The following is a 27,939-nucleotide window of genomic DNA, read 5'->3' as shown; positions in this document are numbered from 1 at the left end:
CAGAAATTATTGCACAGTAGAAAGGCTCCATGGATTCCTAACTGATAAAATCCTCAGTTTTGCCAAGAAACACCAAGTTGGGCATTCCAGACAAGTTCTCATTAAAGTTTCCCTTTGTTTATATTCTCAGGTGGCAGTTTCTGTGACAAACCAAAAAACAAAAAAACAAAACAAAAAAAGATTAACATCGATCAGTCTCAATTTTTTTTTTAAGAGAAAGATTATCCAGCCAAGCCCCATAGCTGAAGAAGTGGTCATCAAGAATTTGTGTGTGCATTTGTATGTGCTTGTGTGTGTATGAGGGTGTTTGCTTGGGTGCACTGTAGGCTGTATAACTAATGGTTGCTGGCTTAACCTCTGTCCTCTGTGTGCTCCAGTTTGACCTCACTGGCCATCAAATGTTCACCATGCCACTTCTTCATGTGTTTCTCCAGCGTGCTGTAGACACTGAAGGGCATGTGGCAGATGTCGCAGCGGTACACCTCCTTCCCAAACTGCCCGTGGGTCTTCATGTGGCGTGTCAGCTTGGAGCTCTGGGCGCAGGCATAGCTGCACAGGTCACACTTGTAGGGCCGTTCCCCCGTGTGGCTACGTCGGTGCACCGTCAGGTTGCTGCAGTTCTTGAACACCTTGCCACAGTATTCACAGGTGTCATTCCTCCTGTCCTTGGAGCTTGGGGGCCGGCCAGGTCCCGGCCCCCGCAGGAGGTGAGGGGTGCTGCTGCCACTGCGGCCTGATGCACTCCCTCCTTCTATCATCTCCCCAGGCGGAGTCGAGAATCTGAGGCTACCCGTCTCAGAGGAGGAGTGCTCAGAGGAGGTAGCGAAGGGGGACTGGCGGGAATCAGTGAATCCTAGGAAGGGTTCTCTGATGAAGTGGCGTGAAGCAGCGTAGCCAGCCAGGAGCTGAGAGTAGACGTTCTCCGGGGAGATAAGGGGTATGGTTGGTGGAAGTTCCAGCTGTTCCTTCTCTATCTTGATCCTCTTGTTGTTGGAGGGGCTCGGGCTAGTGATGGGGGTGGGCCGACGTTGGAACAGCCCAGGAAAGGATTCTGCTTCAGATACGCTGATCCTGCCATTCAACATGGGCCTCTGGTCCTCCTGCTCCTCCCGCTGTCTCTCCTGTTGCCTGTCATTCTCTCTTTCTGCTTCATCCCTCTCTCCACCCTCTCCGTTAGGTTGTCTCTCCAGGCTTCTCTTGTTAGGGTTAAGTCTAAGGTGATTGTCCAGATGGTTGTATGGGTGCATGATGCTCACCCCGCCACTGTCATTTACTCTATTCCCACTCAGGGGCTTCTCCTCAGGAGACTGTCTGGGGCCATTCTCCCTATTCTGGCTGAACTCCTGGGAGTCGTCACTGATGTTGGAATCTGGCCGACTTCCATTCCTCAACTCCTCCTCCTCCTCTTCTTCCTCCTCTTCCTCTTCCTCCTCTTCCTCCTCCTCCTCCTCATTGTCCATCCCCATACCTCTTGAATCTCCTTCCCTATTCTTGTCTTCACCCTCTCCTCCTTCTCCTCTGTTTCCCTGTTCTGGGGAGCCACCCATGGACCCAGACTTGTTGTGCATATGTGTCTTCATGTGCCTTTTAAGCTTGCTTGCTTGGGAACAAGCATGATCACATAGATGACACTTGTACGGCCTCTCTCCTGTGTGACTGCGCCTGTGGACAATCAGGTTGCTCTGAAACTTGAATATCTTGCCACAGAACTCACAAGATTTGGATTTCCCTGGGGCCTGATTCTGACCCTGGGATTCAGGAGGGCTAGAGGAACCATGTGCCCCCTGTGAGGTGGGTGGCTGTGGGGCATATGTGAGAAAGGCTGGGGGCTTGGAGCCAGGCTGGAAAAGTGTGGGACTTAGCAGGCGGTGCATGGGTGGCACGCGGTTTGGTGAAAGAGGAGGAGTGGGTCCCCCATTATTGGTCGTGTTGCCGGCCAATTCCCTCAGACGTCGAGAAAAGTCCATGGAAGGAGGCTCCATGGGGGTCATCCGCATCACCCTCTCAAAGGCACTGGGGTGCTGGGACAGCAGCCCCATCTCCTCTGGGCCCAGGCGCTCTAGAGGGGGTCGAGGAGGAGGCGGAGGGCTGACAAAGGGTGGCGTTGCAGGCAACCGGGTCTCCATAAACCCCGGGGGAGGGGGATGTTCCCTGAGCAGGGGCGCAGCCATGCGGAGGAGGTGGAATGGGTTGTTGGCGTCACCGAGGAAAGTGGGAAGAGGGGAGCGAGGAAGGGCATCAGCACTTGGGGGTGGAGGCAGAGCCATGCGGGGAGTGAGGGAGCAGTTAGTCAGGTGGTTGTCCAGGTAGATGCGGATACCATGAATGTGCTGGGCGTGCTGAAGCAGGAACCAGGCGCTGGTGAAGGTCTGCTTACAGCTGGTGCAGATGTAGCTGGATGGCTCATCTTTATCTGTGGGCCAAGACAAAAAAAAAAAAATTTAGTCCAGTGAAAATTGAGCCCTCCAGTTTTTATTATTGCGGTCAGTCAGTGTAATGTTCATGGATTCAAACGACTATTGTAAAAACCAAATAAAACATTTAAAAACAAATAAAACTTAAAAATGAAGAACAAAACATTTTAAAATAATTTCAAACTAACATTTTACTTACAGACTTTGTATGTTCAAGTTTAGGAAATTTAATTACACCCAAAACATATTTACATTATTTTGTATTAGTGTCTGTGTATGAGGGTCTTTCATGGGCGTTGTCTGTGTGTGTATGAAATTTTGCATGAGTGTGTGTGTGTGTGTGTGTGTGTGTGTGTGTGTGTGTGTGCTAATGCAGATGGCAGGTACTGCCCTAAGGCCACAACACATTATGCTAATTCTAATGTCAGCTAGGCTTTAATGTACAGATCCATCTCGTCTATTCTGTCATTTCCATATGGAGACAGGAGAGGCAGCCATGAAAAAGAAGCACACCAATGGGGGGAAAAGGAAATATGGGAGCAGGAGGACAGAGGGAGGGAGGGTGTGATGTGGCATTAGAGAGAAAGGCAGAAAAGGCATACAAAAGGAGAGGTGATGGGGACAATGTATAAACAACAAAGACCCTTCCAGTCTTAACACAGCATCCACATTAAATAAAGCTTTACGTCACTGAATATTCACAAGTACAGTAAAGTGATATGTTGTGGCTGCATACATACACACACACACACACACACACACACACACACAAACACACACACACACACACTGCATGTCAGTCACTGACAAATTGCCCCTTTAAATGGCATGACTTAATAATGCCAAATGAATCTATCAGTCACTGTGGCACAGCCATGTCAGCCAGTGTGTGACTCATAAAAAGGGCCTTGGTTGGGATTCATCTAATTCAACACAGGCTAGCAGTGAAGAGGCATTTCCACAGTCTTGTGTTTGCTTGCAAGGCATCTGCATCTACTTTATCATCAGCGGCTACCGCAAGCAGAGTCAAGTTGGTATGGTGGTCCCAGAGCTTGGAGCCCAGAGGGGGAAAACAAAGACCAAGAAGTTGCTCTTGCCCAAAGTCTTATGTGATCAAGAAAAGAGCCCTTCAGATGGCTGACTGCCTCAAAGCCACCCATTGTCATGGAATGTAAAACACACATGCAGACACAGATATATGCGCAACAATATTTTATTTTTACTTTCTTAGTCTGCCTCTCTCCTTTCTCACAGCACACCTCCACACATTCACAAATTGACACACATACACGCACTTGTACCGTGCAGAGCAGATGAGCGAAAGCTGATGTTGGATCAGTGTCTAGTACAGGAAGCTGATTTGGCGATGTGATTGGTTTGGCTTTCCCCAGGGGAGATGGGGTCAGAAAAAGTTAATGAGGGGCTCATTTACTGATTCTGTCTGTTTTTCTCTGCTATTAGTGGGGCTCTGGTGTAGCCGTCACTCTCACTATTTGTGTGGTGTGGTACATAACCTGACTCCTGCTACTAACATGCGTAAATGAGTGTGCATATGAACATGTATGTGAACATATTTTTGTGCATGTATGTGTATGCCTGTGCATGTGTGTGCACGTGTGGGGCAAGTGGCGGGCTGCCTGCCCGTGTTTAGTTTGGCTAGGCTTCACACGGCCGCTTGGCAGCAGAGAGCTGGACAGCTTAACAGCTTGGATGGGGAGAAGAGAGTGAGAGAGGGAAGGGAAGAGGAGGAGGAGAGGGGGTAAGAAGAGAGGTGGAGGGACTTTAAGGGCCAGACGTGCTTGGGATCACACACACATACACACTGACACACACAGAGGCTATTTACATGCCCCCAGGGACTGAGAGGGGTCTATAGACTTGGGAGCTGTATAATCTCATCAACACACAAGGATCAATATAAAATGAAGATGTAAGATTGGGAGAGGGATTGATGATCTCTTTCGATTTGTCAAATTGTGATTGTTGTTTTTTTCATTTATCTACATTTGAGTCCTCACACATGGCCTCATCAATACAAGCTACCCAATCAAATACCACCACCCCCGCAACCTTCCACCCCACCACCACAACAGCAACAAATTTGCATCTTGTCATATCTTACACAGCCGTGCCATATGCTGTTAAAGGAAGCGTGGCAGCTAATAGAGTGGCAGCTGATGGCTGCTGCCTAATGACGGCCAAAGACAAATTTCATCAACTTCCCAAACAAGCAATCAGGGGGAGAGGAAAAAAACAGAGAGAGGAAAAGAAACTTTGATAGCAAATAAAAGAATCAAAGAACAAATATCTAGATAGATGCAGTCGACATATACAAAAATACAGCGAGCTGCCGGATGTGCCCAATACGGAAGTGCCATATGCTGCACACTGACAGTTACATGAGACGGTAGTGTATCAAAAACTTGTTTCACTTCTTCTAAAGTGCATATTGGCAACAGTTACGAAATTAAGCAATCCATTAAGAGAATATCAAAGCCTAAATAATATGGTATATTATATGTCTGGGGATGTTTTTGATAGATTGACAGTTTTTTCAGGTTATCACATGCAACTATCAAATGCACCGCAGCTCAAACCAGTTTCTTGTCATCTTTCCGGTTCTAACCGACAGAGAATAGAAGTAAGTGGTAAACTCAAATATGCAAGCAGAACACCTCCCTTTAGATACCTAATAGTAACATCACAGACAGTGACTTGATACATTTCCTGATTATATCACACATAGATGCGCAAAGATAGACACACATTGTGTGTGTTGCAGGCATCCTCACTCTATTCTTTCCTCTTTCTCTCTCTCACACACTCACACACACACATGCTGAGAGAGTGTGAATGTTGTCGCTGCTCGGTGCTCCAGCCAATAAAAGCCTTCATTAAAGAATCACGGTGGGCCGTGTCATGCTTCAGTTTGTGGTAATTACAGTCGTCTGCCTGACACGCAGGCAGGGACCCCTCCACTGCTGACCACCAAGGTCAACTACCAGTTAGAAGAGTTACATTCTTCTCTCCACGCAGTCACTGATGCTGGACCTAATCGCCCAATTTACTCTGACACACCATATGCACACTAACCCACACACATAGTAACACACACAGTGTTCAATGAATGTGGCTGAGATAAGAGATTAGATGAGTTGGAGCCACAGCAAGATTCAGTGATACAGTACTGTAATATACACTTAACTTTTTTCCTCTTCTTTTTTCCTCTTCTTTTTTTTTTGTCGTTTTGCTGGAATAACGATGATGACATTCCCCTTAAAAAGACTGTCAAACATTGCTCTGCCCAGATGTCCATGCAGACAGACTTTCCCATGAAACAGAGGAACACAATACAGGCCTGAGACCAGCTTAAGAGGGCAGCTCCTTGTCCTGTGCAACAAAACAAGGGCTAAGGGCCAGGAGGCCTGGAGGAAGTTATTAAAACATTGGCACATGCATGGAGCTGAGGTGGGCCAGTAATAATGCTCTCCTTCTCTCCTGGGTTGGTTTTTTTACTAAACCACCGGGCCAATTAACCCAGTCTTCAGGGACTAAGATCTGAGCTTTACATCAGATTTTATTCTTTCCAGATTGCCTTTTATAGCCATTATTTTGCCTTAAAAAGTACAAACAAAATGCCAGTGAATGAAGGGGAGCCATGGTATTGACTGTTCGCATATGGCCATTGCAGAAAAGTTGGTGTGAGCTTGGCGGGCTTGAAGTAGACACCAGCCGTATGGTGTAGACATGTGGATTTGTGTTTAATTGAGGAATTCACATATGCCATCACTCCAGCCAGAGTTTGATTTATATTTTGAAGCATGAGCTCCCTCCATTTACATTACACTTACATCTTGGGTCTTTATCAGATGCTCTAATCCAAAGGGACTTATAATAAGACCACAGAAGAATAACAAGAATCCACAAGCTCAGCTTTTGACAAAATGGGCAAACTGGAGCTTCTCAGCTGACAGTGAGCAGTGTGTGGATAGTAATGAATGCCCACTGATGCCAAATTAACTCTCACAAAGCTCGGGGAGAAAAATCACAATTGAAAATAAGTGGCATTAAGTAGCAACACTAGCCAACCAACTTCTCTGCACCAGATTCAGCTGACATAGACTTTTCTGCACTAGACAGCATGAAAAATATTACATCCAGGGAGTGTGTAAAATAACGTTGATTTGAGACAATGCAGGTTCTGGTTAACAAGGAGGTGAGTGGGAAAGGTGTTACAGTAAGCATTGTGTGTGTGTGTGTGTGTGTGTGTGTGTGTGTGTGTGTGTGTGTGTGTGTGTGTTTGTGTTTGTGTGCGTGCGTATGTGTGTACTGCAGCATTCCTGGGGTTCAGGTTCGCTGTACTGCTCCAACATTCCATCAAGGGCGACAGAACGTCACAGCGACAGATTTGCATACAGAACAAAGCCGCCCGCAGGCTAGGCCACTGGGACGCAAACCTGGCCCTGCAGCCCCTCCCATGCTCTACCCTCTCTGCGCACACACACACACACACACACACACACACACACACACACGCAAACATACACGTGCACGTGCCAGCACAAGCCCTGGGAGTACGAGTGTGTGCACCTGTCAGGGGTTAGCTGACACCTCTGCTGCTGGCAAAGCAGCTCCTCATTAGCATGGCTGTGATCTAGGGGTCCCCAGGGGTCCCAGCCTCCTCACCTCACCCCCTGCTCCCCTACTACACCTCTGCTCCTCTCCTCCTCCTCACATCTCCCATCCGTCCCTCCTGCTCCTCCTCCTCCTTCTTCCGTGCTCATCTCCCCTCTGCTCTGATGGCTTGTTTTTCATGAAGGGGGCTAATCAGGAGACACGGGGCCACGCAGATCAACTGTGTATATCTGTGTGTGTGTGAGTGTGTTTGTTTGTGTGTGTGTGTGTGTGTGTGTGTGTGCGTGTGTGTGCGTGTGTGTGCGTGTGTGTCACAGGGAATAGGGAAGTCGGACGGTAAAGTGCGGCCCCGGCGAGCAGCGGCTGACTGTCACACATACTGTGTGCAGTAAAAGAAAGAGAGCAACAGAGAGACAGAAAGAAGGAGAGAGACTGTGGAGGGTGGCAGTAGCAGGCAGGGGGTAAGGCTCTCACACAGTGTGACTGGCTCCACGCTAACTCAAACCAGCTTCGGCCTGCTAACCATATACATCTGTGTGTGCGTGTGTGTGTGTGTGTGTGTGTGTGTGTGTGTCTGCAGCCAATATGACCAGCTGAAATGCCTGACAACCCTGGAGAGGATTTAAAGAAACAGTGCTCCTTAATGTGTTTGTTGAAAAAGTGTGTGGGGATCAAGCGCCATGTACTCACACACAGGCCACATAAATGAACAACTATTTTCTCTTTCACTTCTAACTTTATTTATCTCTTTTCCCTCTCCCTGTCTTCCTTTTCTCTCACGTACACACTAAACACCTGTACAAGATATCTAGGTACTCCACCCTGACCCTCATGCCTCCTGGGATGCGGGTCAAATGAACAATAAAAGGGATCAGGTATCTCCAACAACTCAATCGTAGACACACACGCACACACACACACACACACACACACTGAGCAAGTCCAGCTGCACAACAATGCATGAGTGGAAGAGGCTCTCATGTAGCACGGCCGAGGGAGCACGTTACCGCCATGAGGCAAGCTATCCCAGCTAGGGCACAGGGGACACGCTGTGAAAAATAACTGGAAAAACCTCTCTGTCAGTAAAGAGCTATGACTTTTGGCTCGGCTTCTAGGACAAAGAGAGAGAGAGGGGGGGGGCGGCAGCAGAAAGAGCGAGAGATATAGAAAAAAAAAGATGGAGTGAGAATGAAAAGAAAAAGGGAGCTCCATAAAATGCATTAGCTAAGCTCTCTGTAGCATTTCTCTAAGCCTGACTCATCGCCATCAGCTCCTAACTGGTCCCAGTGCCTGCATGTGTGTGTGTGTGTTTGTGTGTTTGTGTGTATATGTGTATGTGTGTGCCTTTTTGCATGAGTGTCTTGGGGTATGTGAACACACTTGTGGGGTCTGCTGTCTATCATATGACACTGACAAATGGATGACACTCAATCGTGCTTGTGGTTACGCTGGAGAAAGGAATCCTAGAAAATAGGGCAGGAAGAATCAAATGAGTTATTACACTTTTTCTAATTACCACCTGCATTTCCATTATTAACAACAGAATCACAAGCACTTAAACGTCTCATTCAATCACCTCTACCCTTTTACCACGACACAGCAGGGAATGAAAAAAAATAGAAAACAATGGCGTCATCACTTGTTCGAACAATAGGGGGGAGACGCATGCAAATTAAAAAAAAAAAATCCACCTTTAATAAGTAGGATAAAGAGAATGTGAAATTTTAGGCAAACAGTCCCCACTGCTGCTACAGACGTGCAAAATATAAAAACTGAATGAAACTGAACACTCGAGCTGCTCTGACAATGAAATGGAGACTGACTTTGTGGACTCACACAATGTTTGTTTGAGGTTTTACATCCAAATGAGCTTCAGTTATACCCCTCGGGGACTCTCACTTTGTCCAGAAAGTCAATTTCCTATTCAGTGGCAGTGAATAGGAAATTGACTTTGACATATGAGTGACATGCGAATTCTGTTTTGTGGGTTTATTAAATTTTTCATTGGATCAATCATCTTATGCAAACATAAGCATAAAAATGTGTTCTGTTGTTCTTGTGAAGCAAGACATTTTTGAAGAAATGTGTGGCTTTATTGTTCAAGCTTTAATCATAATTGTATTTTTAAATGAAACAAAAGTCACAGTTTTAATCTCAACCTGGGATAAGTATGTGTCCTTCTTCAAATTCCTCCAAGGCTGCACATTCTGCAGTCACATGGCATCTTTTGTGAATGCTGTTAGCTTAACCGATGTGTGAGTGGAAAAAAAGCCAAAAAAAAAGGGAGAAATAATTTGAGCCTCCGCCTGTGGATGTATGTGCATATGGCACCATGCATTCAATGTATGCATGTGTTTGTGCATATGCCCGTGTGGATCTCGGTCTACCATTCTGTGACAGGGTGCTATGTTCTTTCAGCAGTAGTAATGGTCCCCAGCTGGCTTTGCCCATTGGAGCCAAGCAGCCAGTCCCACTTAACTAGCAGCCCACAGGAAAATACCACCAGGGCCCTGAATGCAGCACACAAGCCCTTCCAACCCAATCAGCCTGCTATAAAACTTGCCCCTCACATGCCTCAGACATGGCGTACAGTCCATTCCAGTGACTGTGGAGGGGCAGCTGGGAAAGAGAGCCTGAACATTCATGATCTAATTCACCATTACTCCAATATTTATCTAGCTCCATATTTAATTCTGGCTACTTTACTGGCTGTGAGCGTCACAAGAGAGAGCACACAGAGCACAATGAGTGTTGCATCATTTGACACCAATTTGCAAGCTATCTAATTAGTGTTAGCTTACTAAACCGAAGAAACAAAGGAGAGAGTGTTACAAATGAAAAATGGAAATTTAGCAATTGCTTTGTTCAGTCTTACAGAAGTTGTTGGGTATGGAGCCTATTTTGAAAAGCTGGATATGGGCATGTAAAGCCATTACCTGATTAATCGATTAGGTGAACAATTATTAATCAGTATAATTCTAATCATTTTTTAAGCAAAAATGCCAAAAAATTCACTGATTCCAACTTTGCAACTGTGAAGGTTTGCTGTTTTCTTCGTCTTACATGATGCTAAAGTGAATAGCTTTGAGTTTTTGTGAGCGTTGGTTGGACAAAACAAGCAATTTGAAGAAATATCTAGGTTCTGAGAATTTGTAAGGGCCATTTTTAAACCAAGTGATTATTCAGTTTGTCAAGACAGTAATCAATAATGAAAAAAACTCTTCATCATTTCACTTCATCCTCTGTAAGCCATGGCTCAATGTCCACCTCAGTAGTATGTGCATCAAAGCTTAATCTTACAGTATTATAATATTATTAACAAGCTGTGTAGATAAGGCAACATGCTTCCCTCTCTGTGTTCATCTCTCTCTGTCTTTTCGCCTATCTGTCTCATCTATAAGGTGTTGTTGTGATCCAGTGAAGGCCGGCGGCACAATATTATTAGGATTGCAACAGTCATGTCCCCAGGTGAATTCTGTTCTCTCTCTTCTCTCCGTCCTGAAACACACTCAGGTGTGTCAAATTGTCTCTTGTTTCGCTAAAAACCTAAACTTGAAGGCTCCACAGTAATGCAGACATGGACATAGATTTATCTTTCAACATACGCTCCCAACACATATTTATGAAGTGACATGAATGTGTGCGTAATGTGTGATGGGGCTACGTTTGGCCCCAGGCCTCCCCTGTGGGTTCCGTGTGGCCTCTCCCTCTGTCTCTCTCTCTCTCTCTCTCTCTCTCCCGCTCTCATTTCTTTCTGTCTCTTTCTCGTTTTCTCTCTGTCTCTCTGGCTGTTATCACGCTGATACATTTCCTGCTCCTGGCACGGCTCCTGCATAGCTTATGGTTAAAGCAAGCTTTCATCTATCCAGTGCCTTTAGGACACACACACAAACACACTGACACCCCCCCCCCCTCACACACACACACACACACACACACACACACACACATACAAGCACTGGTATGGGCCAGTGCTGCCCCGCCAGACCACAGGCCCAGACAAGCTCCGCTGGCACCAATCACCCTGATAACATCTTAGGCTTTATTTCATTTTGACTTGCTCTGTTCTGCTCTGGGAAAGACAGACACAGAGAAGAGGGCTTTCTGGAAAAGTATGAATTACGCCAGTATACAGGGAGAGTGTAGCCCCTTAACCTTGAGCAGTTAACTCCTCTGTCTGCAATGCCATCTATGGACATGACAGTGCAAGCCCCACTTTCATCCATGAAACAGACCAGAGCAGACCAGAGTTTCTTACCTTGTTTTCATGGATGGCAGTGCAGGTTTTATGAGTTAAAGTGAAAGTTCAAAAAGTAATAGAGGCTAATAAAAAACATATTTACATTTTTTCTAAAAGCCAGGAGGACAGTTGTAACATATTCTCATTTACAGTCTGATCACCCCAAAATATTAAAAACAAATTGTCCTGGTTTTGAGATATCTATATATATTTTTTGCCTACATTTCTGTGGTGCTCACAACATTGAAAAAAATATGTTTGAAATATTCAACATCAATATGTCTTCACGGATGAAATATAACTAGTTTTTCCCTCAGGAGCTGGTTTCCACCAAAAAAATAGCCCCTATAGAAAGACTATGAAAGGAGATGTTGCTTTAAATTCAATGTCTTTTTTTTTTTCAAATCTCTGAGCACCACATTGAAAATCCATTCCCCTTCATGGTGTTGCATTGTACTGTCAAAATGTGGAGAAGTAAAATCAACACTATCTGCGTGACTAAATTTTAACACTTATAAGAGAGAGATCTGTTTTTTCTGTATTTTGCATAAACTGACCCTTTATCATTGCATTAGACAGTGGTTCTGTGATTATCTAATTGTTTTATGCTTTTATCCCCCTCATACATTAAATAGCTACTATTAGAGTGTAGTGTATGGTGTGTGAAGGCTGTATCAATTAATATGTTGTTTGTAGCCTTGGTATTGTTGCTGGCACATCACTGATTTATGTCTGACAGACCAACATGAAGGCAGCTTATGTTCGTCATGTGTTTGTCTGTGTCTAGTGTTTTTTCTCGGAGTAATTGCTCAAGACAAATAAGTGGATGAAATAAGGGGAATCGTAAGTGTACCATGAAAGGCTTTCAATATCTCTTGCGGTGAGGCAGCCCGTAAAAGGAAAATACGGCCATAAACGCTGTCTCCTCATTTTCTTCTCTCACAATCCCACCCAATCAGAGCAAGACGCTAATAAGATAAGAAGAAGGGAACAACAACAGTGTAGAAAGTAGGATTACCCCTGTCTGACTGGCTAACAAGCGCCATCTCTTTTCCTTTTCACAAATACTAATGGTAGCCCTTTTCCTCCCAAAGGCAAACACACGCTATTTTTCAATAGAAAAATGGGAGTGAACGCCCCGATCAGAAAATCTCCCCATTTACTCCTGAAAGGGGCACATTATATGCTATGCACTAATGTCTGGCAGACTGCACAATAGCTGAACACACACAGGCACATGAGGATTTTATCTGCATGTCCGTCATGTACACTTGAAGGTTTCTCCAAGGAGTGTTTCCAGAGCGGGAGAGAGGTGTTGCTTAACAGGTTCTCATTTATGGTCTTGTGTGTGGGTGTATTTCAAAAGTACCTGTACATACACATACAGCACATACAGATACATACAGTGGATCCTTGATTATATTTGCTACATTACTCAGCGCTGATGAAAGCACACCTGTTATCAAATGTCACCACCAAAGAGGAGAGGTGAGGGGTAGCTCAAATAACTACAGTGCTGCAGTCAAATTACCTTGATTATAGCTATTTATGCAAAGAACATAAACACATTCACAGATTCCCACTGACACAAGACAACTTATGGTCCATTGCAGTGGGACCATGAAGTTCACATCAGCACTTCACTCAAAGCTCTACACAAAGCAGCATGTTTGTGTTGAATACCAAAGCTCCATCATCACTCTCCATGCGTAGCAGGGATGGGGTGTGAGGTTTCTAATGCCTCTTAAGTAAGGCTGTTAAGGAGCAAAGAGTCCACACATCTGGAAGACACAGTCAGTCGGCACATGCTGAAAGTTAGCGGTGGCGCTCGCAGTCCAAATTAGTGGCGAGTTTTATTCCCCCGCTGTGGTAGGAAAATATCAAATCTGCTGCCATATGAGTGCCATAAAGCTGGCTGTGGAGCGTTTGATGCCTTCATGTGGGAGCCTTTAAGATGTGTGCGTACATGCGCGCGTGTATGTGTGCATGCGTGTGTGCGTGCATATGAGTGTGTTTGGTGGGAGATGCAGTCCTTAATGTGAGATGTGAGTCATTTTATGCATTCCTGCATGCTCACATGTTTAGTGCGTCTTATCAGTTTATGTACAATATATTCCTGCATGCGTGTTGAGTTTCCGTTTTTCTGCATAAACTTGTAAATGTACATTTCTATCAGTGTGTGTGTGTGTGTGTGTGTGTGTGTGTGTGTGTGTGTGTGTATGTGTGTGTGTGTCAGGTGAGCAAGTGTGTGGCAGTGTGCATGTGCAGCTGTGCCATTTTAGCAGCTCCCTTATAGACCTAGTTGACCCTGCTGTATATAGCAGACAGACAGAGACAAGCAGAGTCAGACGGCCCCTGGGGTGGTCCTGTCTGAGGCACAATGTTATGGGCCAACAACACGAGGGGCCCTTACACAGGCAAGAACATGTATACTGTAATTGTGCACACACAGAGATGTGTATGTGAACCCAGTACACTCATACAGGCACATAAGTGGTAAATTCTTTACTGCAAACGGCAATGATTTTAATTATTCTTAATCTTCATACCCAAATAAAAGAGCAAAAGTATTTTGCTGTATTTTCCTCAGGATCACCACTACTGCTCATGTCTTAAGAAACAGTGCAATTTGTTGCACGTTCATTTGAACATGAATGTTTAGATTCACTCTTCAGGTTTAACCAGCACCTGTCTACAAGTAGCACAGGTGACCCAAGCTGCTCATGCAGGGAGTCAGAGGCAGCACTGAAGACAAGCATTTGCAATTGTTTGTATTCAAATACACCAAAACACAATTTATGAAATGGCAATAATTATTGGATTCATTTTAGATATAATGTGTAATATATATATATTTTTAAAAACATTAAAAAAATCATAAAAGTGCCCCAGAAATAAGACACCACCTCACTTTGTTTTGCTTTACGTCACCCTTATATAAGGAACATCCTGTTTTCTATTTATAGAAGCAGCAGTATTCTTTATCAATTACAGTAGTGTAATGTATGTAACACACTCAAAACGACACAATATTTGTCTGTTAAATAAAGTCACCATATATATACCTATAACATTCTTTTTTTCCTATTGGAAGTTACATTTGAAAAAGAAACACATGAGAAGGAGATACAGTATCATGTTATTTTCTTTTTAAAAAGTTGTGTATTTAAATGGAAGAGCGAGGGTATTCCTCTTATTTCCCCACAGAAAAATAAGAAAATATTTGCCACTCAAAGAAACTGGGAAACACACACACATACATACACACACATAAACAAGAAAATGAAAATAAACGTACATGCCTAACAGCAGACACAAGATAAATTCCCTGGCAAGCAGTCAGAACACTCATGTAAGAACACATAAACGCACACACAGACTGCACCAGAAATGCACAAGCATGAACACACATAAGACACATTTGCAGGCACACACACACACACACACACACACACACACACACCACCTACACAACTGCCACCATGTAACCCCTAATCACAACCCCAGAGCTTGGACATCAAATGAAGCAAGTTTAAAAAAAAATCATCAGGAGTAATTAACGCATTTTCATATGCAAATGTGATTAATGCAAAACTACAAAGTCATTATGCAAATCGACTTTTCCTTGAGCCTCTGTACAAATATTCGCAGCTCAAATCAGGGATCAGTCTCGCCATCTTCCTTTTTTTATCTCTACCCCTCTCCCTCTCACTCTATCTCTCTCTCGCGGAGTAGAGATAATACGTAAGTAGCATGTGAAGTTATTTCTAACTCACGCAGTGTGTGTGTTTTCATGCGATGGGCCGGGGCTATGGCATTACGCCGCCTGCCTACTGATTACTGGCTGCTTGGCACTGGAGCGAGACAGGGAAGCCGGCGTACAGGGGAAGGTATGAATATGCAAAAGCCTGATTGCTTTTCATGATTAAAGCCTATTTAATATGGAAATGAGAGCAAGCCAGGTGATTAAAGGAGCATTGGGTGGTGGGGCAAAAAAAAAAAAAAAAGATGGGGGGAGAAAACAGAGAAAGAAGAGAAGAGAGGAGAGAGACACCTTCACATTGACAGTGCTGGAGAGGTGTGGAAACTGGAATGTCACAATTCTTTTGTGGCAGCCGCAATGAAAACGAGTGTCGAACATTACAGATCTGACCTCTTTGACAACAAAGGTCATGGATGCTTTTGATATGTTCTGTGTGCTACACCACATGTTTTCATCCAGAAACCACTGTGAATCATTTCTGGTGAAAGAAAAACCTGTGTTGCCCATTCCTTCAAGAACAAAACCGATCTTAGTACGTACGTTAAAACGCCCCTGAGCACTTTCACACCCACAAAAAGGCCATGCATGTAGGTGTGACAGTTCTTAAGTAGTGGGTATCTCATTGAAATTCTTTGATCATGAATCCAGTTCAGTTAAGATCACCAGTATCGGTATGAGAGCAAGCTCATAAGTTGCTTCCTGCTTAACAGTGGGAGGGAGCGGGGGGACATGACACCGAGATCAGAGGTGGACGGAGAGAGAAAGAGAGATGTTTAAAGATGTCGCTGTCGTTCATGTCGTCTTATGAAATATTTACCCTGTGTTCTCTACACACAATGTTTGTGAGTGAGTGAGAGAGAAAGAAGCACACAGACAGACAGAGAGAGAGAGAGAGAGAGAGAGAGAGAGAGAGAGAGAGAGAGAGAGAGAGAGAGAGAGAGAGAGAGAGAGAGAGAGAAAGAGAGAGAGTGAGTTTGACATGATGTGACTTTGCCCGTATGTAGCTACTGGATGTGTTAAAGTGCTCCAAGGGGGCCTGGCAGCCGTCCTGGGAGGGGTTCAAAGCAGGGCCAGGGTCGTCTTAGCATGCTAACGTTCCCCTAGCGACAACCTCTCGCTTGCACGGTGACACCCATCATTCTTCACAGACAATGTACACACATACACATATTCATACAATGCACACACACATATTAACATACCCTGACAGAGCCCACACATATGCACACATAGTGCATGCATCAGCAAGAGAAACTCAGGGAAAAAAAGAAGAAAAAAAAAACAGGGCACACAAGGGCCATTTTTCATCTACACCGTGTGCATGTGTGTGTTTGTGTGAGTGTGTTTGCACCTATTGGGGTTGAATCTGCTGGCCTTGCAGCATGTTTGCAGTTTAAGCAAGCAGGCTGACAGACAAAGAGGCCAGACAGGATGTTATAAAACACAACCAGGTAAAAAAAAAAAAAGAAACAATCCAGGAGAGCGGACGGTTAAGGGTTATGCATAAAGCTTAACCTCTCCTTGCACACTGCAGTGAATTATGAGTGCATGTAAATATGTTTGTACGTTTGTGTTATGTTTGATACACCCATTTTCTTGTGTTTTTATCATATGTATGTGTTTGGGTGTGTGCTGGCTGCAAAGTTCTTAAATATCACTTGAAAGTAATTGTGATGATATTTCCTGTGTGTGTGTGTGTATGTGTGTGTGTGTGTGTGTGTGTGTGTGTGTGTGTGTGTGTGTGTGTGTGTGTGTGTGTGTGTGTGTATGACAGCCTGTGTGAGTCTGTGTCTGTGTGTATGTGAGAGTGTCTGCTGCTAAAACATTGGACTTAATTAGACCTAATAATGTAATCTAATTTGGTTGAAACTTGAGACTGCCTTGAGTGGCAATCTAATGTGTTGAACAAAGCTCTCCTACTCTCTTTCATTTGGGGCTTCGAGTGCTTTCATGTCCTGTTCTCTTAGTGATAAGACTGTCTCTCTGACTAACTGACTGCTGCTCTAACAGGCTGACTCACTCGCTAATGCTGCCTAAGTGTTCTTACTCTGACCACCTAAAAAGACAAAATGACATGTAAAATGCATTGGGTCTTTCTCATTTCATAAGCTTCCAAATGAGCTGCATGTTTTTCTGCCTCAACAAGGAATCTGGGTGGGTTCACTGTTGCTGCTACAGGCTGTTTAATGCTCATTACATTTCTAAAGTGTAACTGAATAAATTAGACAATTAGCAAAAATCACATTACAACCAACTAAATGAAATTTTAAAAATGATCACCTTCTCCAATCTGTAATTTTTTACTGGGAAGATACTATTTGAACGATTACGACAAAAACTTCCCAGATTTTATTTCCTGAAATTAGCCATGACATCTAAAACTGCACTGTCACATATCATTTGTGATCTCCTTCAATAAATGTTCCATCTACAAAAGATGGTGGCCACACACAGCTGCTGGCCACACGCAGAAACTGTGCACATGTGCTGATTTTTTGCAGTGATGACAAAATATGTCTTCACCAGTTTTTGATTCAGAAACAAACACAATGTTCGATTTATAATCGGTGTTCCAGGGACCTTTAAAAAAAATACTTCATGGAAAACAGTTTTGCAATACGTCACAAAGCAGCTTGGTCTCATAGAATCCTAAAAAAAAAGTTATGTCTGTGAAATGACAGTAAATTAAAAGTCATAAAACCTTTGCGTGACTTGATCATTTGCTTGATTTGTAAGATAGTCACAGATGATCATTTTTACATTTTGGGAATAACTGAATAAGGATTGTTTTTGTTCAGATGTAAAAAAAAACAACTAATTTTATCGTGCACCTGCTGGGTGCAGCCTGGTGTCATGATGTCTACATAAAGTGTCTCCTCATACCTTTTACATCATTTGTCTTGGCTTAACTTTTTTGTATTAATTTGAATATTGATCCAGCTATGATATGTACTCTAACATGTGAATGTACATATAATGTAATGCAATACAAAAGTCTCCCCTTTAATTCTCTGTATGACATAACACCACTCTGTGATGACCAGCTTCTATGAGTAATCTTTTCAAATAAAATTCTAGCAGGTAACTTTTTACAATAAAGCCGTCTCCCTTCTCTAATCAAGTCCCTCTTAGTCTACTGGAGTCTGTGTAATCCTGGATAGCATTCCCAGCTCTTGGGTGTGATGGTGACTGTCTCCTCTGATAACTTTGAACTGGTTTCCCTGCAGCGCTGGCAGTCTACAGGCCTCGCTCTCTCTCCCCCCGTACCCCCTTCCACCCCCCACCCCTATAGCCAGATGAACGGCCTTGCTGCTTTATTAATCCCCTTCTCCTCACCACGCACAGAGATGAATTTTAATCAGCTTTCTTAACCTCTTTTTTCATATGCTGCAGGATTTCTTTACAAACGCGCAGACACGTGATGCGCACTCACACAAGCAAAAAAAAAAAACACAAATACACACACACACACACACACACACACACACACACACACACACACACACAGTGGGGGCGGCTCCTCTATCACCTTCTTCCTCGCCTTTCACAATTGGTTTCAGCTGAAGAAGTCCTTCAGGCCTGCCAATGTGTGTTTGTTTGGTGTGTGTGATTGTGCGTGCATGTGTGTGATGTTTTACTTAGAACGGAGCAGAATAGACACACAGTGAAGCTCTCACTCACTCTAATGAAATCATCCCAGGCTACATTAATCCCTCCTGAAGGCCACTGTCAAAATAACAAGCAGCTGGGATTCTTTAAAGAGAGCTATCTGTCTTGGACAGGTGAGAGATGTGTGTATGTGTCTGAGTGCATGTTTTTTGCACCTATGTGTTTAAGTTTGTGTGGACACTTGCAACTGCACTGACAAGAGAGCTTAAGAGAGCAATACAGTGTGTGTTTAGATTCAAGCGGCTTATGGGTTCTTCTAATTGTGTCCTTTTCTAAATGCACATGTACGTACCTCCTCTCTCCTGTTTGGGGCAGATCCCCTTGGCCGGCGTCAGCCTCCTGTGCACATCGTCCTCTCCTCCAGGGGTCACCTGGATGCCCACTTCCACCGGAATGGGCCCTCTCCCCAGCTCCAGAGACCTGGCCCTGGGAGAAAAGACAAGACCTGGTGCCCCACCAGGCTCGCCGGGCTTGGAGAAGGAGCCTCTTCCATTTGCAGGCCCCCGGCACAGACGACGCTTGTGCTCTATGAAAACCAGGATATCACCCAGAGGAAAGTTGGTCTGGCACTGGCCGCAGGTCAGCAGATCATGCTCCCCGGGTCCTGTCCTCCGAGGGCTGGGGGTGGAGGGCTCTGGAGATGGAGATCCCGCACCTGAATCATGATTGGCCTCTGCTGCAAGAAAGGGAAGAAGAAGGTAAAAGATGTCAATGTTTTTTTTTTTTTTTTGTAAGATTGCAGATTGCAGTTAGAGAGAACAAGAAGAAAGTCAGAGAGACAGAGAGATACAGTCAGAAAGAAAGTGCACGGTGAGGTTAGTTATTCCTGATAACATTGCCTGATAAAAACCATCTCTCCTTACCACACGAGATAATCATTACGTTTACAATTGTGTCACTTTCATGGCATAAAACAACACCGCTGTAAAGCTACTTCGCCTAGACAAACACCTGCGCAGCTTATCCGTAAGAGATCTGCGTGGGTGGGACCCAGCACTGTATGTATATGTGTGTCTGTGTGTGTGTGTGTGTGTGTGTGTGTGTGTGTGTGTGTGTGTGTGTGTGTGTGTGTGTGTGTGTGTGTGTGTTTGTGTGTGTGTGGCCAGGAAACTATTCATCTCACAGTGCACGCTGGGTTTCCGGTGAGGGCCTTCGCTGCACTAAGCTGTCATAGCTAGACGGCTGCCTTCACCATGTGGGAGCCCCAGCTTGTGCAGAACAAAGTGTTGCGTAGCGGAGGCCACATCCACCAGCATGTGTGTGTGAGCGTGTTCATGTTTGTGTATGTCAGAGAATAAGAGAGAGAGAGAGAAGAAAAATGAGACAGGGAAAAAAAACAGTACAGTGTCTAAGTGTGCCTCTGTCATGTGTGTGTACATGGAACATGAATGGAGCAGCACACAGGTGAGTTCGAACACTGTATTCTCCACAGACAGAAAATCTATAAAGCCAAACCCGAGGTCCTGTTAAGAGAGTAAATCTCATTCTTCACAGATCTGACACGGTCATTAATAACCATTACACCCCCCCCCCCTCTCCCCTATGGTGGAGACTGAGTCCCTCAGCTTAACGCAAATCCCTCATGGACATCTTCCTTTTTTTTTTACACTACCCCGATGTACCAGTATGAAAATGTGTCCTCTTCTAAAAGCCCGGAGGAAACCTGAAGCTCCAGAGATTCTAGGGGCGTCTGAGTGAGCGGGTACCCAGGGAGAGGTGTTGATGCCTGGGAGAAGAGTACAGCAGCAGCGCCTGCCTGTCTCTTCTCCTCCACTTCCAGCACCCACATCTCCTCCCCCCCTCCTTTTTGCCTCTCTTCTCTCTCTTTCTCCAAACATGACACCCTAATAATTGCAAAGATTAGACAAAGAGGGTGTGTGCTCATTTGTGTGCGCCTGTGTCTTGGTGTGCAGTTATCAGAGCAGAGATCCTAAACTCTCTTATCACTCATCTCAAACTGTCAGGGAGGCGTTGCTCTTCTAAACTCCCAGTTGTAACCGTTAAACTCGGGAAGAGCTCTAGCTGAATGTTACATACGTTTCCTCCCCATTTTATTATTTCAAATATGTTCTTGCAACTATGTATCACCCCTGCACACACACTCACACACACGTTCCAGTCCACTCACTTCGCCCTGGAGTGATGATTTGATGCCAAATATCTTTTCTCTAAATGGCGATGGGTTCCTGGATGCCTGCCAAATAATTTCCATCTCATAATCTTTGGCGGCAAAGAAGGAACACAAACACATATTTACCTACAGTTCACAGCTTGTGACCATAATTCACATGAAGCAATGTTCCAGAGTGTTCACACAAGCCGCATAACTGTGCACACGCACGCAAGCATGCATGTATGTGTGCATATGTGCAATGCATTTAAGTAGGGCTGCTTGCAGGAGACCCCTCTGCTAACAATATGGCATGTTCCTATTTCTAACTTTGATGACAAGACAGGTGGCATGATGGTGATATGAAAAGATCCAGATCCTGCATGTAGAGAAAACGAGCTGACAGACACCTGGGCATTTGAACTTGACTTTCTCCCTTTGAGAGACAGAGACAAATTGAGTAGGGCCTGTTTGTTAACCTTTAGTTGAGTAACAAGGCCTAGGGGCAGAAAGCAGTAAATTACCAGGCGTTGGCACTGTCACTATGCCACTGGAATATCAGTCGGACATCTTCTAAAAACCGCACCCCTCTCTAAAACCCGCTCACTCATCTATCCCGAGGCTCACCTGTGTGAGAAAAACATGTATGCAAGAAGAAACCGAGCATGGAATGCTGTAGGAGGAGAAGAAAACACAAACACAGTGAAATGGAAACATGCACATGAAAGAATAACATATTAATGTAGGCTATCATCATGACAGACAGTGTCTAATTCCTCTGTATAAACTCCTATGTGAGAGGAACACGCTTGATAGGTAAGGGAACATAGCAGACGCACTGTCAAACATGCCATCGTTGAGAAGGCGTGATGATAGCAATGAAACCCAGCTGTCTTGCATGATACCACACATACTTTATTTCTCTCACTTGGTCTCTCTCTCTGTCTTACACATACATACACTGAGCCACATTCACCCTATGACAGTCCTGCTACTCTGCCTTATCAAGTGTGAGTTAAGTCAGGCAGCCTTAGAGCACCCCCTATCAGTTTGATGAGGAGAGAGTCAGTCAGTCACTCTGCTGCTGCTGCTGCTGCTGCTGCTGCCGTTGCTGCCGCTGCTGCACACTGCCACTGCACAATATGTACCAGATGGGAGACACAGCTGAAGACAATGGGCCTCTTTCACTAATATTTCCATTTGTATAAAAGGGTCCCAAAAATATTCAAACGCCTGGCCAAAAGTACATGTTGTCAGAAGCAAGGAATTGTTTCATTTGCAGCTGAGATATTTTTCAATTCCAAGTATTAAAATGTTTACCTCACAGTTTGTTTGGATTGTAATTTTGCAAAAAAAAAAAAAAAGTGGTATATGATAACACAGTAATAGTGATGTCCATGCTCAGAATCGATACCCTCGCCAGTTTTAACAGCAAGGTAAACCAAGCGAAGTAGGTAAAACCTGCCAAAGTGAAAATACAGTACGAGCACTCTGGGCTCCTGTTGTGTCCTTTGATATTAATTGCTCCTATAAATCCCTTTAATCCCTAATTATTGTGTTCGTTGTTATATGTTCTTATAAAACTGATGACTCTATTTGTTGTTTCATTGTGCCTGAGGTTAAGGTGATGGAAAAGAAAAAATGACAGCATGGTTTGACAAGTTTTACTCTGCCCTTTCCTTGAATAAGAAAACTGAGAGGATGACATTTTTTGATGCATACTCTACATTTGTTTTTATTCTTCCAAGCAGCGTTAAACAGATAGGCATGAAACTATTTTCTGTTGACGCTAAAAGTCCTGACCTTACACAACATTTTAATACCAGCTGCACACTCTGTTCTGGTAGTAAAAGGTGAGTAAGGCCAGGGGCACTCATATGACAGTCGACCATACTGTTCAGACTTGTCTCCCTTTCTTTGTTTTCCCTTTCCATTTGCTGAGCTGGAAACACATGCATATGCACACACACACACACACACACACACACACACACGTGTAAACCCCACAGGGAAAAATCGGGTAAGATTCACACTGTCATTGAAAATAAATGACACCAGCAATGTTGCAGATGGTTGCAATCAAAAATTCAAACAACAAGCGGCCTCGCTTAGCCTAACCCTTTTTCTCGGCTGCGATTGCCAGGGAGAGCTGCAACAGTGTGCGTTGTGTAAGACCAGGGCTGTGTCTTCATTATCTTATCACAATTTAATCTTTAGCAGTCTCATTTCTTATCATAAATCTTAGATTATCAAGTCTTAAAGTGAGCAAAATACGGCTCTACAGCTGACTGTGACTTGTCACTAAATCTCTATAAATGACATATAATCTATGAGGCATGGCATTTGGAGATATAAATCACATTTGCCAAACAATTTTAGAGATATAATAATAACAGTAAAAATAAGCTTCATAGCATTGCAAAATTGATTAAATGTGTTCGATGATATTGAAATATTGAAAGAAAATCTGAGAGCAAACTGAAACGTTTCACAGTAAATCATAAATCGCTCACCAATCATCTCCTGTGAGATTATCATCCGGTTACCACAGTGTGTGTGAATATTTACTGTGGTGTTGCAGCACGTACGGTGGGTTTCTCCCCAGCATTTGACAGCCATATGGTGCAAATAAAGAAGAAAACATTAACTGTTTCACAAGTAGCATGCCAATTCTGAGAGTAAACAGTTATCACAAGGCATTTCCATTGCTGGATCCGGAGAAAGATTCTCTGTAACAATGCTGATATAACACTGAGAAAATACCAGGCCTGTGATGCTAAAAACTAATTGTTCCACCTTTCTGTGTGATTAATTCATAGGTTCATTATGTTATGTTAGGTGTCTTTGTCAGAGATGTGACTCAAAGCTGAATCATTGACTGACAGCTTCAAAAAAAGCCCGGAAGGGATGTTAGCCTTTTTTCATACAAGACTCTAGATTTCACAAAGGATAAACTCTAAATTGAAGGTCAAACTCAGTTTAGCTAGAATGCAGTTACATGTGATTTGTTATCGTTTGAACATGTACACACTCACAAAATTTGCATATGTGGTCGTGGAGTTTGAGTATGCAGGTTAAGATAAAGTGCTGAGTCTACGTGTGTGTGTGTGTGTGTGTGTGTGTGTGTGTGTGTGTGTGTGTGTGTGTGTGTGTGTGTGTGTGTGTGTGTGTGTGTGTGTGTGTGTGTGTGAGTGAGTGAGTGAGTGAGTGAGTGAGTGAGTGTGCGTGTGCGTGTGTGTGTCTGCTTGCCTTTGGCGCATACTTGTGCATTGTGTGCATTCATTGCGGTTACTGACAGTCACTTGAATGTCCCTCTTGATGGCTGGCCTGGCAAGTAGATTTCTAGTACATAGCCTTCAACTAAAGCCTGTCCAGAAATATGCTGATATTCAGGTTCTCTGTACTTCCAAGTAGAGCATGACCTATAGGCCCATGGCTGCAGGGCACAATGCTGTGCTCTGTTACACTGTATTAACCCTGATCTGACATGTTCTTCATATATGCAGGCACCCTGCAGAAACTTTATACTCTTACTTGTGTAAGTAGACACCTTGTGACTAGTCTGGACAGCTGATATTAAATGCTGTACAACCTCAGGATCAAGACGACCTATTGACGAGATGATATTAAAAAACAAAACGGGGAAGTCCACCTGTTTTTTTCCTGAATGTTTTCTCATAATTCTGTACATGTGCAATGTTCTCGTTATATGTTGACTCAATCATATTACAGTTTAGTTTCCCCACAGCGCTCCTTAGATCCTCCAGCCTGAGGTGTGATCCTGGTCCTTCCAGACCCACCCAACTAAAGGAAATAGCCCACAGCGACATGCAGCCTTCAGACACTAAATCATAGGTACATTAAAGGCTTTCCGTCCACCTCAACCACAGATGCGGTATGATTATTAATGTATCCTGATATGTATGGTAAACATAGCTTAGGCACTTTGCTCATCTGTGTACACACTCGCACACAGACACACATTGTTCTCATACAGAGAGAACAACTGGACGCAAATAATACTGCAAGTTCTTTTTTGCTCATCACCTCAAGGTCCAGTTCTAGCATTGCATTTGACCTCCCTGACAGAACAAGTTTTTAAAAAAATACCTGCAAGTCCAGTCCTTCTTTAATCTTGCACTTGTGCCTCTCAGGTCAAGTCACTTCTTGAAGCCACAGTTAAACAAGCAGGAGACAGTGTGTGTGTTTCATGTGAAAGAACAGGTAGGACGAGATTCAGGCCCTCCAGATGGCCCAGCTTTTCAGCATCCTACTGTACTCGCTCTAATAGCCACTTTGGCACAACACTGACTCCTGCGTGATCAAGGTGAACATCAAACGTTTGTCAGCATTTGCAAATATCTCGACTCAAGTTGTTGTTTGACACTTGGAAGTCTCTGCAGACAGGTCAGCAGTGATTAAAAGGAGCTCTAAAATCAGTCATTAAAAGCTTCAGGCAGGAACAGATGCATCCTGTAGATGTCTGAACGCAGCTGCAGCTCGGACATAAGGAATTTAAAGCTAATCTGTGACATCTAATTATCAATCTAATTATGCAATTATCTACAGTACCACAGGTTCAGTTTCAAGAATTTGCTGACTGCACAGCAGGTGCTGTAAGGTTTTGTGTAACCAGTATGCAAACCAACAAAAGATGTCAAACAAAGTGACCCATTGCTGGAAGCAGGGGAGGGAAATATTTAATAGTTAGTCCAAATTTGTACAAGTTCCCTGCAGACAAATGAAAATATGCAAACAGCTGCAATTATTTGTCATAATACATGCAGGTAAATGTTAAACACACATGAATCTCACACACACAGGCATGCGCACACATACACACGTTGACAGGCGTGCACACACACACACACACACACACACACACACACACACACACACACACACACACACACACACACAGACAGATGTGCCCACACACATAAAGACAGATGCACACACACACATAGACAGACGCACGCACACACATAGACATACACATGCACACACACATATAGACAGACGTGTACATGCACACACACACACACACACACAGACATACACACGCACACACACACCTACACAGACATGTACACGCACACACACACACACACATATATATAGACACACACAGATATGCCTGAGGTGAAACTGTAGTTATAAATTTCATGCACTCAAAAATGAATTGTGGTCTCCACCTTAATTAACTGACAGACTGTGACTGTAACAGCAGAGGAGAAAACTGTGAGATCAATATTCAAGCTGGATCAATATTTGTCATCTGCCTAAAATCTGGTTAGAAAATACCACACTTTCTCAATTAGAAAACAAAAACACAAGCATAGCAAACACAGACATTTCAGATTCCTATTATGTTTAAAATTGCCTCAAGTATTCGATGAAACCTCGATTGGAGAAAAGTCAGAGAAAAGAGAGAGAGGTAGACAAAGTGATTGGGATAAATGATTAGTCTAAATGCTAAGCGTCTCGGGTGGGACGGAATGCGCCTAACCCTTTTCAACACAAAACAGATTGGCCAAAGATTACATCATGAACTTCTGCAATGAATTACTCCGATTAGGCCTCTATGAAATTGGATTTAGGCAAAGCAGAGCGCTGGGAGATGAAGGTTAGATTGATATAATTGATTTGAAATTGGATTACGCGACTTTTTAATCATACGCCCCCCAAAAATCCTGCCACAGATTTAATCTGCGCAATTTAATCAAAAAAAAAAAATTGTTGGCAACTCGGAAAAGCTTCAGACGAGTTATGACCCTTAAATATTAAAAAAAGTTTTGATTGTTGTTACCTTGGGTGTGTGATGTTTTCTTCTTTGTTGTGGTTGCAAGTTGAACTTATTTTCAAGCACAATTAGATTTTTTGACTGTTCCTAAAATGTTATCTTTACGTACAGATAGGCCTGTATGTATCAATAAAAATAATTATGAGTGTGTGTTAATGTGTCAGAGTGTGTGTGAGAGTGAGAGTGCAAAAGAGCAAAAGAGAGAGATTGATTATTAAAGGAGAAAATACAGGTAATAAAATTATAATACACGTTACCTTGTAAAAAAAAAAGGTACAAAAGGAATAACTGCATTCTTTTTTTTAAATCCGCGAACTGCTGATCAACGCCGTGCACACAAATGTATCAATTATACATTATTGCCACAAGTTGCAATATGATGGGGAAAAAAGCCAAATTGTGTTGGATGAATTGTTTGGATTGCACGCACATACACGCGCAACGCACGTGCGTGCACATGCAAACATGAACACTCACGAACACACACTCACACTTCGGCAGACAGTCCCACTGTAGTTGTCATAAGATCATCTCTCTTTGTAAAGTCATAGGAAGCTGTAAAAGGCGCATTTGTAATATCAAACTACTGAATTGTGTTAATGTATTTTAAAAATATAAAGCAACTATTAATACCCCATGCAATTACTCAAATTTAGTTTAAAAGAATCATAAAACGAACCACATTGTAATATTTTTTTTCTCGTATGTGTACAAATGGAACATGCCAAAATCATTTTCACAAATTGTCGATTGTTATCTTGCTTGTTCAGATACTAAAAGCACTGCATCGGCAAGATTTTAATCCATTTCAAAATAAGTATTTATTTTATCCAACAAATCACAATTGATTGTAATGATACTCAAGAAATCAGTTAAACAAGTAAATGTATTCACACATGAAGTTTGAAATGAAACTCACCTTGTAGGCCTATTGTCTCCCTGTGCGTCAACGACAAGTGCTGCGGGTTCACCTGCTTGCGGCGGGACATTGCCCCGGCATTTACTCTGGCATCGCCCGGTGAACGGCACTTGGAGTCGGCTTGGACCGTGGTGTCGGTCCTCTCTGGGTCGCAGGTAACCAACTTTTCCCCCTCTCACTCCCTTCACTATACTCAGTCTCCCACTGTAACTTTGATGCGCGTTCGTAAGGTCTACAGAGACGGACCAAAGCGCAATATGGATGGAAGACCGATTTGTCCACAAAGTCCTGCAGCGCGTCACGTCTTCGGAGGTAGCAACACCTGGATTGAGGAAGCCAAAGTGTAGTTTTAGGGGGCAATTTGCTACTGGCGGCCGATGAGGTGA

At 43.6% G+C, this 27,939-nt stretch overlaps 1 protein-coding gene across 1 annotated transcript; it reads right to left on the bottom strand.

Annotated features, from left to right (window-relative positions):
- Positions 1–350: 350 nt before the first annotated feature.
- Positions 351–27,623, bottom strand: bcl11bb (BCL11 transcription factor B b). Its single transcript, XM_053336866.1, has 3 exons — positions 27,554–27,623; positions 19,014–19,397; positions 351–2,413 (listed from the first exon to the last, which is right to left on the bottom strand). Exons 1-3 carry the CDS (start codon positions 27,621–27,623, stop codon positions 351–353), a joined length of 2,517 nt encoding a protein of 838 aa, XP_053192841.1.
- Positions 27,624–27,939: the final 316 nt, after the last annotated feature.

The sequence above is a fragment of the Scomber japonicus genome, chromosome 17 (genome assembly GCF_027409825.1).
Source record: "Scomber japonicus isolate fScoJap1 chromosome 17, fScoJap1.pri, whole genome shotgun sequence".
NCBI lineage: Eukaryota > Metazoa > Chordata > Actinopteri > Scombriformes > Scombridae > Scomber > Scomber japonicus.
Note: the sequence above shows the minus strand (reverse complement) of the source record. Positions and strands in the feature narration are given on the sequence as shown.

Excerpts from the sequence above, each read along its gene's own strand:
- bcl11bb (XM_053336866.1), bottom strand. The coding sequence starts at position 27,623 with ATGTCCCGCCGCAAGCAGGTGAACCCGCAGCACTTGTCGTTGACGCAC. Across the intron at positions 19,398-27,553 it reads GGAGACAATAGGCCTACAAG|CAGAGGCCAATCATGATTCA; the intron begins GTGAGTTTCATT and ends CCTTTCTTGCAG. Across the intron at positions 2,414-19,013 it reads CCCCAAACAGGAGAGAGGAG|ATAAAGATGAGCCATCCAGC; the intron begins GTACGTACATGT and ends CTTGGCCCACAG.